Raw genomic sequence first — 17,289 nt, 5'->3', positions numbered from 1 at the left:
CAGAACGTATCCTAGTGTCTGTTCAGCATCATCAACCTGCACAGCATAAGCCCTTAAGTATCCCTCATCTTGCAACTTCATCAAACAAATTTTTTTCTGAATATGTAGATGTTGACCATAGAGAACAGAATTCTAGCTGTAGAACTAATCCAAAACCTGTCAGTAGATACTGAGCGATGGAGCATTTACTGGGAATGACGGGTTTCATATATCAAAAGGTAAATGTGTGAATTTTTTTTTTGTTGTTGGTGGTGGTTTTATTTTTTAGGGGTTTTTTGGTTGTTTTTTTTTTTTGTCTTGTGTTACCTGAAACTGTGCTTGGTTTTGGTGTGAGGTAGTTCAGTGTTTGTTGGGTTTTTTTATTGTTTTTTTAATTCCCAGGATATTTTCTGGGAAATGGTAAAACATTATAATGAGAATTTCTGTTTGTGTCTCACTATATCTGAAAGTTTAGTGTGCTTTTTGTTCTTTTTCAGATGTCATGCCTTAGACAACCAAAGAGGATTTTGTTGAGTGACAGATTGGGTGGGACATGTGTGGCAAACGCCTGAGAGGCCTCTTTCACAGGCTGTGGAAGTCCATAGTCAAACCTAATTATGGGGAAAGGCCAGTCTGGTGGTCTTGCTTGTACTGTTTCTCATTCTTGCAAATTCCTTGGAAATACTTTACTGTTACTTTGTAAATATGAAAAAATGATTTACGAAATTCCTTGGTGGTATCTTGAAAAGGAGAGTATGATATCTGGTTCATTGTAATCTGTTCCTGTATTGGTGTGCACCCAAGAAAGTTTCTGGAGGTGAGAGGCATAGTGAATTTCAAAGAAAAAGCTATTGATTTTGTTGGTTGTTTTTTTGTTTGTTTGTTTTTGTTTTTGTTTTTTTTTTTTTAGGGGTGTGGTGGGCTTGTCAAAGGAATTTTATGCTGTCCTGGCAAGACTTTGCCTAGCTGAGAAAAAGAGGGCAGAGATGCAGATTTCCTTCTGGAGAAGGAGCTAGTATCATTACTTATTTTTGGGTTTTGTTTCTCTTATCTGTAAGTATGGGAAGTACTTACGCTTTTACATCAGCTTATGTAAAAGCAGATGTGGATAAAGGTGTTTGAAAATCACTAAGGGAAATAGGGAATCTGAGCTATGTAGGGTACTTTGTATCTTACATATAATAACAGATGAATGTTAATTTTGATATAAACTCAGAAAAAAATAAAATAGAGTGTTGAGAACACCTAAAAGAGCCATACTGCTGTACTGTCTGTACAGTGTCCCTTGAGCTAAGGGTTTTTCATTTCACTTTGAAAAAAAAAAAAACTAATCTTTCGAGTACTCCTGAGAGCTCGTTCTTTCAGAATGGGCAGGTGTTATGCACAGTCCAATTTGATGATCCTAGGGGTGTATTATGATCCGTACCTGTTAAGTTTGACTTCCATCAAAGGTGGTACTCCCTGCAGAAATGCTACAGACTGTTTTTTAGGTTGTTTGCATTGAGCACAGATGTGTCTCTGTACTTTGGAATTGTACAATGCAGTGACTAATGTATTTTTTTATTTATAATTTTAAATACTGTGGTTTTTCTCTTGACCTTCAGCTAAAGGTGATGCTTATTGAATTAACAAAAAAGATGTGCAGATTGAGTGCAAATGCACATGAAGAAGCAGGAGGAGGAAACAACGAGATGTAAAATCCAGACTTGTTTTTTTCTACTATATAGGATGTGTGGTATTAAAGGCATTCTTTTGGGAGAGCAAACTGGAGGGAAATCACATGAAAGTAGCAGCCCTGGGAAGGAGCTGTCCTGTTGATTTGAGGACCAGAGGCCAGGTAGCATCTTCCTATCCCTTCTGTAATGGGAATGAATTAGCATGGGATATCCTTTGCCATTCAGGAGATGGGAATGTACTGAGCTGCTTTCCCAAGCCTTGGCATCAGACTAGTATCTATATGGCCATCTTCCTTAAGCATGAGATACATGGTTTGAGGAAAGAGAGTTAGGATCTTATGTAAACTTTTATAGTTTAAGCACTGAGCTTTGTACTACTACGACTTACATACTATGGAGCTCTCATGTGCCAATGTCGTGTTAAGGTTTTATTTCCCTAGTGTTTGAGATCTTGGTAAGAGTCAATTGTGCTTCCTTTCTGTCCTCTTTTTTTGATGTTTCTGTTTGGCAGATGAGTTTCTTGCCAAGCAAGGTTCTTTCTGCTCTCTAGATCCACCTGGCTCAAAAGTGCACATACTACTGCTAGTACACCTTAGTCCACCAACTGATGATGTAACCTTTTAACTAATAGGTATAACCTGTTAAATAAAGTTATGATAACATTGCAAGTCTTAGTTCAAGCAGATTCTTCAGCTGAGTAAAGAACAATGGTGTGTTAGTCCAGTTAGGAACAGGTGTCTCTGAAAAGAGTAAAACTTATTGCTACTGCTGGAGGCAGGATTCCGGGCTAGTTAAATTCTTGATTTGTCTTGATGTAACTGTTCCTTCACACTGAGGTTTTGGTGTTGTCTGTTGAAGTGTATTGAATACAGAAACTGCAGGAATGGTAACACTATTCAGGGCAAGGTGCCACAGTATCTGGGAGATAGCTGTAGTGGAAGGATTAGCTACTTTTTGGCATCCTAATTTGGTGACCAGAGTGTAACTGAATCACTTATCGCTTATGTCCTAAGCAATGGTATTTTTATTTGTGCGTATTTTCTTTCTAGGAATGACTGCCTATGGAGCTATATCAGTCTTTGGAACTTGTATCATTAAGACTTTATGAAAGTTGACTTATGTGCTCATGAATGTCTGCAATTAGGCTGTAACTTCATGTCTGTTATACTGTGCTTTGAAAAAGAGGAGAAATTCCACTTTGTGCTCCCTGTCTGTCTTACTGAAGAAAATGAACCCTTCTAAGTACTGTGTCTATCTGCAATTATTATCAATGTATTAGGGAGGAAAATGAGAGATGGTCATGCTGAGCGGTTTTATTTTTAAAGATAGTGGCTGCAGAATTCTAGTGCACATTAACTTTGTATGTTGACACTCTTGTTCCTAAAATTGAGCTTCTCTGTGAGATGGCTTGGTATGTGCATTTCTGTTGACGGCTTTGGCTGGAGTGCTTTGGAGCTGTGTGGTGACCTTTAGCTTTGTATTGGTTACTTTTTGTTTTTTGAGACAAAAATTCGAGTAGTCTGTAAGTCATAATTTACAACTTGTCCCAACAGCAAGATGTGTAAATTAGTTACTTCTGAGGTTCATTAGTAGTCTTTTCCATCAACCTGGGACAGTATTTGTGTGCTGCTTTGATTTCTTTCACAGGCGTTTTGGTAATCTTGTTGCCTTGTTCTCGATTAACTAGCATTTAAATAAGAAAACTTCTCAAAAATTGGATTTAAATAGTGTACCTCTTCCTGTTCTGAAATCCAGTTTCATGTGAAGATGCCATCCCATGATGTGCTTACTTTTTGTTTCCTTCGATGTCTGGCCAAAGAATCTCACTACCACTACACTTTTCCAGGAGTAATGCTCTTTTCCCATTGTGTCAAGCTTCCAAGTTTGGAATGTTTAGGTATTACAGTGCTTTGAGGGAGTTGGTATGGTGCCCTTTGTCAAGTTTTTGAGGGTTTTTTTCCCAATAAAAATACTTCTGCATGTTTATCCTGCAGCTAGTATTGACATGTACATGTGGCCAGGTAAAACTGCCATGCTTCTCACAGTTTTGCTGCTGTCTGGGGAGTCCTAATGGATTGCCATGTCCAGGTAGTTGCATCTCTCCTTATTTAGGAGCTGTGGATGTGGCTGTTAGTTGGCTAATCTGGAGAGAAGACCCTCTGGGACAACACTCAGTTTTCTAAAACAGGAATCTCCTATCTCTCTTGTTTTTAGCTTTGTAGTATGAGTAGATGATAATTTGTTCTTTGAAGCCATTAGAATGTGAGCTTGACAGATGACTTCCAAGGCTGGTAATTGTTGTTGCATAGTAGAGATATCAAACCCCTTTTGAGGAGAGCCTTGGAAGTATGATATACTCACATAAGAATGTCTTCTATTAGTTATTAATTTCATGTTTAGTTTGGTAGAACAAGAACTTGTCACTCTTACAACTATAGTTACATATTTTAAAAACTGTCAAGAAAGCTTTTGAACTAATAATGTTGATGGAATATGTTGAAATACTTTAGACATTTTGGAGTAGATGGGAACTTTACGTCTGTGACTGGAGCATGTGGGAGGGTTTGGTAAGAGCTTAGACTCTGGACAAAAGAAAGAAGGGTGGATTCAGAAGAGGAACTACTGAAGTAGTTAAGGAGTGGCCCTATTAACTCAAGTGAATCAAGGTTATGTGATAAATAGATGCAGATAGATTAACAGTTGTTAATTGCATATGTAGCTGCTGATAAATTGCTAAAGTTGAATTTAGTATACTGGCCTCTTAAGGCATCAGTTTTCCTAAACTATATGGCATCTTATATAAAATGTATAAAATCTCACTTATTCTTTAACTTGCCATAAAATCAGTAACTTCAGAGGGATTTCCTGGAAATCCTACAGCGTGAATTAAAATAAGAAATTACAAGGATTGTTAAATGTTTGTGATATGTAATTTTGGAGGAGAGGTGATTGGTTTTCTTGGGCGCTGTAACCACTATGTATTTGTGAAGGAGAGGCAAACATTGACGTCTCCTTTGGTTTGCTTCCTAAATTCAAGGTGTTAATTTATCTAAATATGAAGTTGCCCATATGTGAGATTGATTTTACTCTGGGACTGTGATGCTGGAAAAATCTAACCACCACCATTGTCTCCACTTAATTGCTGTGCTGCCCTAGCATATGTAGAATTGCAGCTGACAGTGTGCATCTTTGCAGTCATGAAAGTATTGCATATGTGTTTGCTCCATGGCTTTCATCAGTGCTAAAATATGTCAGTCAGGTGTACTGAAATTTACACATAGTTGTGTCTCGTGTGTGTACCATCCTTCCAATGAATCAAGATTTCCTGTATGCTCAATGAGACTGACCTTGGAGACCGTAATTATCCTTGTCTGGATAACTAACAATCAAACTGGGAGGTTGGCAGTCATCTTAAGCCTTGGTCTGTTTCTCTAATCCTATTTTAGGCTATTCAGATTAAAAGTTTAGTGTACTGGGCATGTTCTGTTGAGTTAATGAATGAAATACATAAAACCTTGTTAAGTTGGTAGCTTGATAATCCAGTAGGTTATGACTGTGAATTTGCTCCTGTATAATGAAATCATGAAATGCTATAGGGCTTGGTTTGCACGAATCTTCAGTATCTGCTTCTAACATCTTTAATTAATCTTATATCTGTATCAAGTATTTCGATGTCTGTGAAAGCCAGTCCCTGTGTTTGGGTGGTTTGGGGTTTTTTTCCCCCATTTGCTGTACTGGAAGAACCTGCAGTGTTTATTGCTGCTGGGTAGGTAACATGATTAATTTTCCTATGAGCCCAGGCACATGGACAGACTGTTGTTTGCAAAGTTACAGGGAGTCAAACTTTCTTCATTCAGAAAGCATTTTCATAGTCCCTCTGTTTTATACATCATTTGTTGGTTGTAACTGTAGAAATGAGACCCTTACCATTACTACATGTAGGAGCAAAGAAATGGTAATTGTTCCTGCTTCAAAACTTTCTTTCAAAACTAAGGTGAAGGGGTCAACATCTTTCTGCTGCCAAGAGTGCTATGGAAGTTTGTGCAGTTAATAAAAATCACCTTGTTTTACAAATAATTAATTTTTTTCTTACAAGTTTTTTTTTTTTTCAGTTTCTTATCCAGATGGAGTTACACTTGGCTAAGGTTAGGGGACCTTGGTTTTTAAGTTGGTCCTTAGTTTCTTTTCTATCTTCCATTTCTCCTAAATGAGAAATCTTGCCATGATTTGATCTAGTATGTCCACCTTTATATTCCTCTTACATTTCCCATTTATAACTAAATGAATGGATCAGTTTAATCATGGTTATGGTTCAGAAATCAAGATATTGTCAATGAGACGACTGTTGGGGAGGCAACTGGATGTTTTGTGGCTATCTTTACGTATAGGAGTGCATGAGCTCTCAGTGTGTTGTCTCTTGTTAAAACAGAAAATGCTGAGTTGTAGAGTTTTGTTGCGTGCATTAGTGCTTAGTCAAAAAGTGGTTTTACTTTTTTAAACTGGACACTAAAATGTAAAGCCTTCAAATTTTTATTTCAATACAATTGAGTAATTAAAGCAAGAGTTTGGCAAATGGCAAGCACAATTTTTTTTGGTGGAAAAAGCTGTGAAATTTGCGGGCATGCAAAATTCTGGTTTAACTTTAATGCTATTATACTGCATTATCAAATACAGAGTTAGGGCAAAGGTTAATAGATGTCTAATTGTTATTTGTCATATTATGGACTTTGTTTTTATCTAACTATTATATTGTTGTCATAAAGCTACAGTGTTGGTATACCTTTTTAGTGTTTTCAGACTATAGAGTGAATTACTTTTTTTCTTTTTTTGACAGTCAAGAATCCTTTTAGTGAAGAACTACAGAAAATACAAGTAAGTAAAACCACTTAATAGTGAGATTTTGATCTTTCACATGATTGTATAAAAGCAATATAGATCTGTTCAGAATGTTGCAGTTTTAGAATATTTTGCATGAAATAAATGCACTTCTTGTAACTGATGTTTTTAATTTTTTGTTTTCCATCTCGGGCAATATAACTAGGATTACAAAATTTGGCTGTGGCATGCTGGTTGCTTTATATACTAAGAAAATATTACATAATTTGTGTTGCAAAAAAAAAGGTGTTGTAAATTTTGAGACTAAATTTGGTAGTCTGTCTCTTACTGTTACCATTTGGCCTCTGAACATTGAAAGCACAGCTGGTAAGAGATGATTGACATGAAACTCCAGAATCTTATTTAGTGCTATAAGAGCGAAAAGGTTAACATCCTTCAGAAAATGGATTAAAAAGTTTGTCTTTTTCACTTTCTGTTACTTGTTCCTATATTCACTTTTTCTTCTGAAATATCAGGCTACCCATTTTTGAGATCTCGCCATTGAAGCTATCTGTATTATTCTTAATTCTGCAGCATGCATTCTGGTGATTCTCTCTTCTGACCTGGACTGTAAACATAATGATCTGCTTTTGCTAGGCATATATGAGCAAGTATTGCAAGAGAATTGTGGAGAATTTTGGTTTTTTGGGGTTTTTTTGTGGTTTTTTTGTTTACTGTTTGAGATTTGTTTTTTTCTTGTTTGGTGTGAATTGTTTTTTTTCCTCATGTCTAGGATTGAACTCTCCAGAAGTGAATAATAGCATATTAAGTAGGTAGCCTTGGCTAGTTTTTTGGATAGAAAATGTTTCTTTTGAACAAATGAATCTTTTTAATTTTGTTGGGTAAATTCTGGGCATTCTTTCAGAATTACTCTAGTAGTGCAGAGAGAATGCGTCTTGTATACTGGACGTGACAGCCTGAGAACCTGTTCTGTATGTTACTTTCTCCTGTTTTTATGGCACTGTTCCATAGTAATTGTATTCCATGCTTGATTGCTAGCTATGAAGATTATACTGTTTAGTTCTGTCCTTTCTGTGGCCCAATCATTAATTTGAAAAAGGAAAAAGTTGGTCACAACAGTATTTCACATGTCCATTTCAGTGTAGCTATTAATGAAGTCATGGATGTACCTACTGGCAAATAAATGGAACTTGAAGTACAGCTGGTGGTGTGTGTGTGCTGAAGGACTGTTTTTCCTCTTATGCCATGCCTACTGTTTTCCAGCCAGGAAATGAGTTAGTAAGGTTGGTTTGTTTCCTGAGGCACCAACTACATCAATTTAATCTCAATGATGGTTTTGTAGTACCAGAATAGGGAGAGGGGGTGCTGGTAATTGTTGGTAATGCCGATGGGAAATAATTTGTCAATTGTTTGATCAATGAAAGAAATATTCTGCTTTTTTTGGTATCAGTTTTCTTACAAAAAATAGTTGGACCATTCACATTTTAAAATTACAGTGCTGGTGCATCAGGGAATTGAGCTTAATATGTGTTTTTCTTTTTTTCCAACGTGAGTATAATCAGCAGATGCACAAACTGGAAAATTACTTTTCTTGCATATTTTTCTGAATGAAGGCTCTAGTCTTAACTCAGCCATTTGATAAAACTTCAAGCCCAACATTTCAGGATGGCTTTTGGTGGATGCGATTGTATGTGTATCTAATTACATGTTCTTTGTCTATATTTTGAATATTTCCTTCTAAATAAAATGTTCCTGGATATATCTTAATGAAATTGCTCATATCTTGGTAAGTTTAACTCCCCTGCAAGTAACAATTATATCTCATATTCATACTTATTTTGGGAATTAGGCCTTTTTATATTAGTGACATATGCAGGAAGTATCAACAAGATTTTATAGTCCACAGCTTTCTGTTGTGGTTTGCATTTGTTTTGGTTTTTTTGTTTGTTTGTTTGTTTTTTAAATTAAGTTACTGTAGTTTGAAGGTAGACAGTAGAAATCTTCCTTTGCTTGGAATTTTATGCCAGAATGTGACCAGCACTTTAGTGTGGCTTGTATGAAATGTCTCTGCACATTTAAGAATAAAACTCTTATTTTTACATAGTAGTTATCAAAAAGCCACCCCAAACAAAACAGAAATTTCTTTTGGGTCATTTCACTATTCTTTCAGTAGTATCAAAATAACCTTTTGATCAGTTGCTTTTAGCTGGCAGATCCATTGGAGTCCACACTACAATCTAGTTTAGTTTCAGTCAAGACCTGAAAATTCAATGGAGTGAATACTTAGATTCAAAATACGTTGCCTGCATCGTTGCTGATGTGCGAAACATTACAACTTTCTACCTCTATGTGTAAAACCCATTTTTTTTCTCATGGTATATAAAGATTTTTGGGGTAAATGGAAAAAATATATCTCTACTACTGTTTGTTTTGACATAAATATGTTTTTCTAATTCTAGGAACATGAAAGAAACCTCATGAAGAGCTTGTATGTGCTTCATGACAAATTGGCACAAGTAGCAGGTAACACTTTAAAAATATTGTGATACAGTGTTTGGCAACAGCTACAAAGAAGTCAAAGCTCACATAGGGATTTGCAATAAGTGATAGCCATTTAGAGTTCTGTATTGGGAAACTAGAAATCCTGTTTCTAGTTCACTTAACAACTTACACAGTGTGGCACCTTTTGTTGCAAGGTTTGTCAGTTAGTGGGATAGGCTGTTGAATATTGTGATCTCATGGGGTTTTTGATCTAATACCTTAATGCTTTATTAATCTGATTTTGTTAAAAGGCTTAAATTTGCTTTATATGGAGAGGAATATGTGGGATTTTTTTAAAGGTTGTTAATTCACTAAGGTGAAAACCAAAATATTTTGCAACAATGATAAAATGGTTACTAATAGAGTGAATAGTAGTGGTTGAACAAGTTTGCCTTGTTAGACTAAAAGGTCCAACTTAACCGTATTAATTGCATAGTAACGAAAAGTGCTGTGTATAGTAATGTGTCAGAGATGGTGTTTAGGATTAGTATTATTGAATATTCAAAGTAAAAAATAGGGTGGTTTTATCCAGAGTCGTAACGAACACAGCTTTAAACTGCACAGATAACTTACACATCGCAATCAGGAAATGGCAAAGTTAGGGCTGTGTTTATAACTTTGGCCTCTGGTGAATGCGAATTACAGTTGAGTCTATTACATGACTATTAAGCCATTTTTGTTATTCTTGCTTATTTAATTCATAATGTGTTTAGGAAACCTTACTGGTCTTTGTGCCAACTATTTGTTTTGCAACAGCAGGTTTCACCAAGAAAGCTCTGTCATTGTTATCAGGTGCTACAGACATTTCTCAAACATAAAAAAATGTGGAAACAACTCTGTGTCAGATATGAAACCAACAATTCAATATCTCAAGGCTTTATAGAAAATCTGTGAGAAAGTTGAGCACCTTTGTAATACCTTTTACATTGCAACAATAATCTTCCAGCAGAAAACTTTTGTTTCCAGAGCATTTACAATATCTGCAACACATAAATATATGTTTGGACAAACCCCACACATTTCTTTTTGTTTACATTACAGAATCACAGAATGGCCCACAGTGGGTCTTCTGGTCCAACCTCCCTGCTCAGGCAGGGTCATCCTAGAGTACATTGCACAGGATTGTGTCCAGACGGTTCTGGAATATCTCCAGTGAGGGAGACTCCACAACCTCTCTGGGCAACCTGTTCCAGTGCTTGGTTACCCCCCCGCACAGTAAAGAAGTTCTTGCTCATATACAGGTGGAACTTCCTGTGCATCTGTTTCTGCCCTGCCTCTTGTCCTGTTGCCTGGAACCACTGAGAAGAGCCTGGGTCCATCCTCTTGACACCCTGCCTTCAGATATTTACAGATATTGAAAAGGTCCCCTCTCAGTTGTCTCTTCTTGAGGCTGAACAGGTCCAGCTCCCTCAGCCTGTCCTCAATCAGCTCTAATCCCGTAGTCATCTTTGTTGCCTGACATACAGCATGTTTCAGCTCAGTGTTCAAGCTGATTTTCTTTGCTTGATCATTGTCATGCTGCTTCCCTCTGTTTTTTGAAGAGAGTGTAACAGCTTGCTGGTTTTGCTTAGTGTGTCATCTGGCCCTCCAAGGGCCATACGGTAAACTTACCTTAGGTGTGACACCTAATTTCTACATCTGTGAAAGGAAGGGAATTTTCTTTATTAGCTGGGGCTTACTTAAATGCATGTAGACCTATAAAAATATTTGCTTCTCTGCCTTATGAGAAGGAATTTGTGTGCTCCAAGATGGCTACTTTCTTCCCCAGATCTCAAAGGTGCATTACTCTCTGTTAGTCTATTTCTGACCAAGAGGATCTTCAATGATACCTTTCAAAAAATATAGCTATCTTTTCTGGTTAATGATAACCCTGAAGAGATGATACAGACTGAAGCTATATTGTGAGATTTCCTGGTTGCTCAGGAGAGTAGCTTTCATACCATCTGAAGAAGGATGTAATTCATCTCCAGTTAGACAGAAGTTATCCTCAATGCCAAGTTTCTTAAGGTATGAGAGGAAGAAGTCTGCCATCCATTTTTGAATACCATATTGATGTAGACATGGCACAATATCTGGAAGCTGTTTAAAAGGCGTAAAACAGAGAAAACTGCAAAGGAAATACAGGATTTTGGTGTACATAGTGCCCCACTTCAAAGGAGACAGAAGTTAAGGAATACAGTTTTAATAAAAATGGTGCTTTTCAGGTCTCTCTGCATACTTGGAAAAGTTTCTCTCATTTCATACTTGGCTATGAGTCATTTGTTCATGTTATAACTATTAATATTCAAAAGGCAGGCTGGAAACCTGAAGTAATCTGTTCTGTTATTCAAGATCTTGACTACCATAAAGATGGTCCCTTCAAAATTTGATTTTTAGCTCTGTTTTATTAGATTTCTTATAATTTTACTGAGCTAGTTTCTTGCCTTGTCAACTTCAATTGGAGAATGAGGGGGCTTTTAGAAGGTAGAATATGAAGAAACAAAAAGCATATCAGTTCATTAATTTTATTTGACTTAATGTACTGTGTTCCAGCTGTAGATACCTATTCTGTACTGCGATGCTCTGATATGATGTCAAATTATTTAATTATCCTATATAAAAATAGATTACCTTTTAATGCATCACTGTTCTCAGAATTACTAGTCTGCCAAACCTACAGTGCATAATGTCTACCTCATAAGACACTAAGGGGAGACTCATCCAGGTCTCAGTTGAAGTTTGTGTTCTTGTCTTGAATAGTTTAGCCATTCTTCAAAACAGCAACTTTTTATAGACTATATATTTCAGTGCCTAACACTTTCTACTAAACCAAAATACCTGCTTTATTTAAATTAGACTTTCTTCAGGCATATGTTAATTACAGGATGTCTTGGTCTTTCATGGAGAGATTCAATAGATCACATCCATTTTCACTCAAACTTGCAAAATGAATAAACCTAACCAGTATATCCACAAGAAGCAGCCAGCTACCCTTAGGTATGACCCTTCTTTCTTGTAGATAAAGGATTTTTTAGTTAGCAGTTTCTTTTGCTTGGCATTCTCTATGGTGTGATCACCTGTTGGATTTAGATGTTTTCCTTCTAACCTAATGCACAGCACAGGTCCTTGAGATGCAGGGGTGAATTAGGCTTTCATATGTAATAAGGCTTACTGTTAAATCCATTGCTGCAAGAAAATCCTGGCAAAGCACTAAATATTACTTAATATTAATTTCAAGTGTCAACTACTGTATTTGATTGCTGTCACAGGCTCTCTGTTCTGTCACTCTCTTTAATCTTAAGTTCTTCAGGTAATTGATACCAGTGATTGAACAAATTTAGCAAGTTCTGATGTTCTGCAGTGTTACTCAACTTTTGAGTTTGCCTTTGGGAGACTGGGCATTCTTACTTGCTCTTGCAACGTGTTCTGCTCCTGTTTTTCTTCAGCTCCCCACTTTAGTGTCCTGCTGCAAGTAACCTGCAAATGTGAGACCTTGTACATTGCTTATATTTTGTATTGATTGACTGTATCAAGTCAAGCTGTAAGCTAGGGATCTGTGCTTAAATCCATGTCTTCCTTGGAGAATTAGATTTCCACTGGGTTTTGGTACCAAATGAGAAAATTATTTACAGTGTAAAGCAGTTATAGAAAACAGAATATTTCTGTTTGAATATGCTGCAGTTCATAAGTTAAATGCCTAAATGAAAGTCAGTTTCAAATATAATCTGCATGGGAAAGGAGATCTGACTTGGTTTCTGTATTAGAAGCAATTGAGACAACTGATTTAAATATTTCTTTAGAAGCTTTAGTTGCTTTTTGGTAGTATTTCTAGGACAACTCCTCAACTTCTTATGTGGCTTGCCCAAGTACACTAACATAAACTAAGGAGTAGTTTTGTGATCCTTGCTGGGATGTTACTTTTTGCCTCCCTATGAAAGCAAATAGAATGGTTCTTTGATTGAAGCTGAAATTAGTGATCTGTGCCCAAGAACCGTTCAAGCAGAAAGATCCATGCTTTCTGTAAACTTGCAATAGACATTTTAACAGAGAGGCAGTTTTTACAAAGAACTCAGATGTGTCTTGCAGCAAACTTGTGTAAAGTTTTTTTTGTCTGAGCTTCAGTTTTATTCCTGGATATAGGGCCTCAAATGGAACAGCTGGGAAACATTTTTGGCTCAGACTATGGAAAGTGGGTTTCCAGGCTAAGTGGTTAATGATTGTACCCAAGTTATTCAAAGTAAGCCTTCATTTGCAGAACTATTAGCTAAAGCAGTGACTGAAATGGCATATAGGAATATCCTGCTGTTGCAGTAAAACAGAAGGTTGTCCGACTTGTGAAATGCCTAACTTTCTGTAAGCTTTCAAATTCGTGAGTTTTTTAGAAGAAAATTGCTAAATGGTTCTCAGCAATAAATGTGTTGGAATGAGAAACTGCATCTCCAATAGCTTTTTGTATAGGACTGAAACTTCATAACTCTGATTAGCTTACTTGTTTTGAGAGTGGGAGGCAAGATGAAAGGGATTTTTATTCCTCTCCTGCTCCCCCCCCCGCCCAGTATTGTGTGAGGGAAATTTGAACTGATGGACCTTAGACATTGTCAGAGCCCAGACAGCAAAGGTGTTTTTGACTGTTGAACTTGTTCAGAGGGAATATAGTCTGAAAAAAATTTCAGAAGCATGACTGAGAGAAAACTGTCTTCTGATTTCTCAAGATGAGACCAGAAGCTGTGAAGTCCGTGTGCTGGTTGTGTGCTGCATAAACATAATTCTTGGAAGAAGGCAAATAAGTTCTAGATTTAGAACAGTATGTTTACACCAGAGACTGTATGAGTATGATATATAGTTATTTCAAGTCTACTAATCTTGAAACATGAAATCACTGATGATTACACATCTAAATTTATAGGCTGTAGAGTTTATACTGTACAAAAAGAATGTCTGCCTAAATTATGTACAAGAACAACCCATAACTCCAATTCAGGTACTGAGTTCTAAAAGCAGAGTGGTTTTTGGCAAAAGTGGTACCAATTTTCAGCAGTAGTTTTGATCTCTGTAGATTTGCTATAACAGTAGACTCAGGCACTTTGAACGTCTAAGACATTGCATGTTAATTATCAAGTGAAACATCTTTCAAAGTGTTCTGCTCAGCGCTTGATTCAAAATACGTGCATGCACACAGGCTTAGTTCCAGCAGCACTTCTAGGCCAGGTAGCATCTGAGCATTCTTTAAAATGCTGTTCCTATTTCTCTATATCCCAACGGTAAGAGAAGAGCATGCCTGTTATGATAATGTGCTTGCAAGACCAAGTTCACTTAAATCTGTTGAAGTGTACTTTAACAAGACTTTAGCAGTCCGAGAAGGACTCTGGCTTCATAGAAACACTTAGTTCTCTGGCACTCCCTACTGTCAATGAGACATGAAGGTGCTTCTCCATAACTTGCTACTGTTTCCTAATTTTTGCTTACATTGCATTGAACGTTCTCATTTGTGTAGGGAATTAGTACTTGAAGCTGCTCTTTTTAAAGAGTATTCCAATATAAGCAAAGGTTTACATTTTATATAAGCACAAGTATCTTAAATTTTCATAGCCTTGCTATAGCTTTGGGAAGAATACAACTTGGTATAGCTTCAAGAAGGTAAGGCAGGTGTAACCCTGAGCCAGTGAAAGACTGGATTTGTTGTTTCCTGTCATTGTTTTGGCACAGTAAAAGCGTCGTTACAGATGTCAAGATTTAGTTTGTTTTTTTTTTTTATGAAAGATCGGAAAACAGTGATTTGCCACTTGCTGATAGTTCTTCAGAAATTATGGCCTAGTGATAGATGAAAACCTGGTGTTAGACCTTTTCCTTCTCTGTATGACTTTGTGTTGGTATGACTGTCACTTTTTATGAATCATGTACCTTTAGTTTAGCAAAGAAGATCAGATATATGATGGCATGTTGCTATGCAGACTGACTATGCATATACCTTATTTCCTGGCTACTTCTGCATACATTCAAAATCAATTAGGAGATGGTAAAAGCACCAGTTTCAGGCCATAGTGAGATTTTGTGTGTGTTCAGGCAGGTGATGAGTTACTGTGATAACTATACCAATCTAAAATGTAGTAATTTCATAGTGCCTGAAATATTATTATGGATGTGTTGTGACTGGAACCTGGTCTCTATAACGGATGATACATGTTTCAGAGTAAATGGGAATTATTTAGAAGTTGAGTCAGGGTACAGTAACTGTTTTGTGGTAATGTCCTTTTCGTAGTTCTTCATACTACCTTTTTTTCTACTTTTGGTGTAAATACTGAAATACACTTTTTGAGCAGTACATGAAGTTGTATTGATGTGATTTGTACATATTATTAGCTCTGACAATCATCAGGGTTTTTAGACTTTCTTTGAAGGAGAAATTTATGCAGAGAAATTTATATATTGTTAATGAAACTTATGAGAATTACTGTGCTACTGCTGCTTGTGTAAATTATGTTAACCGGAAACTTGCGTTGAGGTTATTTTATTTTATATAATGCAGTAATTAGAGATCAAATAAACAAAAGCTTTCGTTTTACCAGGGGAACATGAATGTGGCAGCTCTGTTCAAAGAAACCTTACAGTCCAGGAGGCAGCTGCATATTTAAAAGTAAGCAAATGAGGTACTTTTAATTGGTTGTATATAAGATTTGTATAAGTTACAATTTGTAAGGCCCTGGTTTCATATCTAGTGTATTGACTAAAATTTTACTTAGTATTATCTGGAAATGTTTGGAATTGGTGGCTTTAACATGTGCTACATATAATTTTTATTTGGGGATGTAGGGAATATTTGAGGAGAGAGACAGTGAAAGAAACTGGCTTACTTTCAATGAAAGTGTAGCTGGTAGTGCTTCAATGGCCATGCAGGGCTTTTTTCCCTTTCATTAAAACACCAGGACATGATTTGGATTGATGGAGATAGTTGACCAACATAAAAATAATAAACTTATAAAATTCAAATGTCTAGAAGCTTCTCCAGAAACGAGTATACTGGTTTTTGAGACTTAGTATAAAGAATACTGTCTTCCTTTCTTTGTGAAGAGGGGTCGACATGTGGATCTGTGCAGAGAGACTGACAGGCAGCAGCTGTGTGGAGAGGCCATTCATTGATGGCCACTAATTCATTTAAATAGAAATGGTCAAAAAAAGGCCTTTTTGTTAATTTGATCAGTGTGTAGTAGTATGAAATCCCACTCCCTGCTGTCATTCTCCTGCCTTACTCCCCAAATAAAAGATAACTCTTGCCTTTTCTTGACAGCTCTAGGGTTTATTTTAGCCCATATTGGTGTACCCTGGAAACTGGAAAATTGGTGTACCCTGTGCAGTGGAAAACTACATGTAGCATTTAAGAGACTGAGAGTAGATTTCTTTGATTGGATGAGAAGAAGTTAATGTACATATACATTTGTATATGTAATATACAAATTTATAGAAATTCTACATTTTGGCAATCCTTTACTTAGTAGACAAAAAGGGGCAATGTTTGAGAGCATCCCAAAGAAGTTGCTAACACTAGTTTATAGTTTGGCAATTATGATCTACATCTGTTAAAACCAGTTGTATTGTGGAAAAAATTAAGTTGATGCCATAGAACTGATTGTCTTGACTGTCTGTTACTCTGAAAGAATGACAGTTGTTATCATAACTGTTTTAACTCTGCTAGGAAGCTCAAATTTAATATGAAAATTTGTCACTTTGCAGGAAGTCTCATTTAACCTACAGTTCCTCATTTTGGGAGTATAACTGTATAACTCCTTTACAGAATTTCTGTGTTCAGTTACTTTTTCATACTTTAATCTCAAACTGAAATAGTTACTGTTTTTTTATGTGCTTATGCTTTAATTCTAGGCAAGTTACATTTTGTGAGGTTCAAAGGAAAGATGGAAATAAATCTTTTTTTGGGAGTGCAGTTTCAAATATAATAGTAACTTCCATTTTGCTTTTCTTTTTCTGCGAAAGAACACGCAGGGTGAGCTATGGAGACAGCCTAGCTCAGACAGCAGTGGATGCTCTCCTATTAGAGTCGATACCAAATAATTAAAAGTAAAAAAAAGTCAATGTCTAAATAGTGATGTCAGTTCTTGATCTACGAACACTGAACTGTTTGCAAAATATGAGTAAAACCTGATTTTACTCAAGCTTCTTAAAACAGATCAGAGCATGGAATGCTTTTACAAGACCCGTTTCCAGCAGCGTTTGGATCTGTTTGGAGTTTTATTCTTGGAGTAGGGTTTTTTTTTCAGTGAGCGCC

The 17,289-nt window shown here is 36.4% G+C and overlaps 1 protein-coding gene across 2 annotated transcripts in view; it reads left to right on the top strand.

The window, feature by feature from the left end:
* LEMD3 (LEM domain containing 3) overlaps nucleotides 1–17,289 on the top strand; it is a 43,211-nt gene that overhangs the window by 9,171 nt on the left and 16,751 nt on the right. For both annotated transcript variants that reach the window (XR_007905931.1, XM_051795782.1), the window contains exons 2-4: nucleotides 6,490–6,527; nucleotides 8,951–9,014; nucleotides 15,578–15,645. Coding sequence is in view for 1 of the 2 variants with exons in the window: in XM_051795782.1 (XP_051651742.1) it covers nucleotides 6,490–6,527; nucleotides 8,951–9,014; nucleotides 15,578–15,645 (170 nt within the window). In the remaining variant the exon portion in view is untranslated. The remainder of the gene's footprint in view (nucleotides 1–6,489; nucleotides 6,528–8,950; nucleotides 9,015–15,577; nucleotides 15,646–17,289) is intronic.

This window comes from Manacus candei, unplaced genomic scaffold (genome assembly GCF_025592945.1).
Source record: "Manacus candei isolate 608988 ecotype Guabito, Panama unplaced genomic scaffold, ASM2559294v1 h1tg000043l, whole genome shotgun sequence".
NCBI classification, from domain to species: Eukaryota; Metazoa; Chordata; class Aves; order Passeriformes; family Pipridae; genus Manacus; species Manacus candei.
Note: the sequence above shows the minus strand (reverse complement) of the source record. Positions and strands in the feature narration are given on the sequence as shown.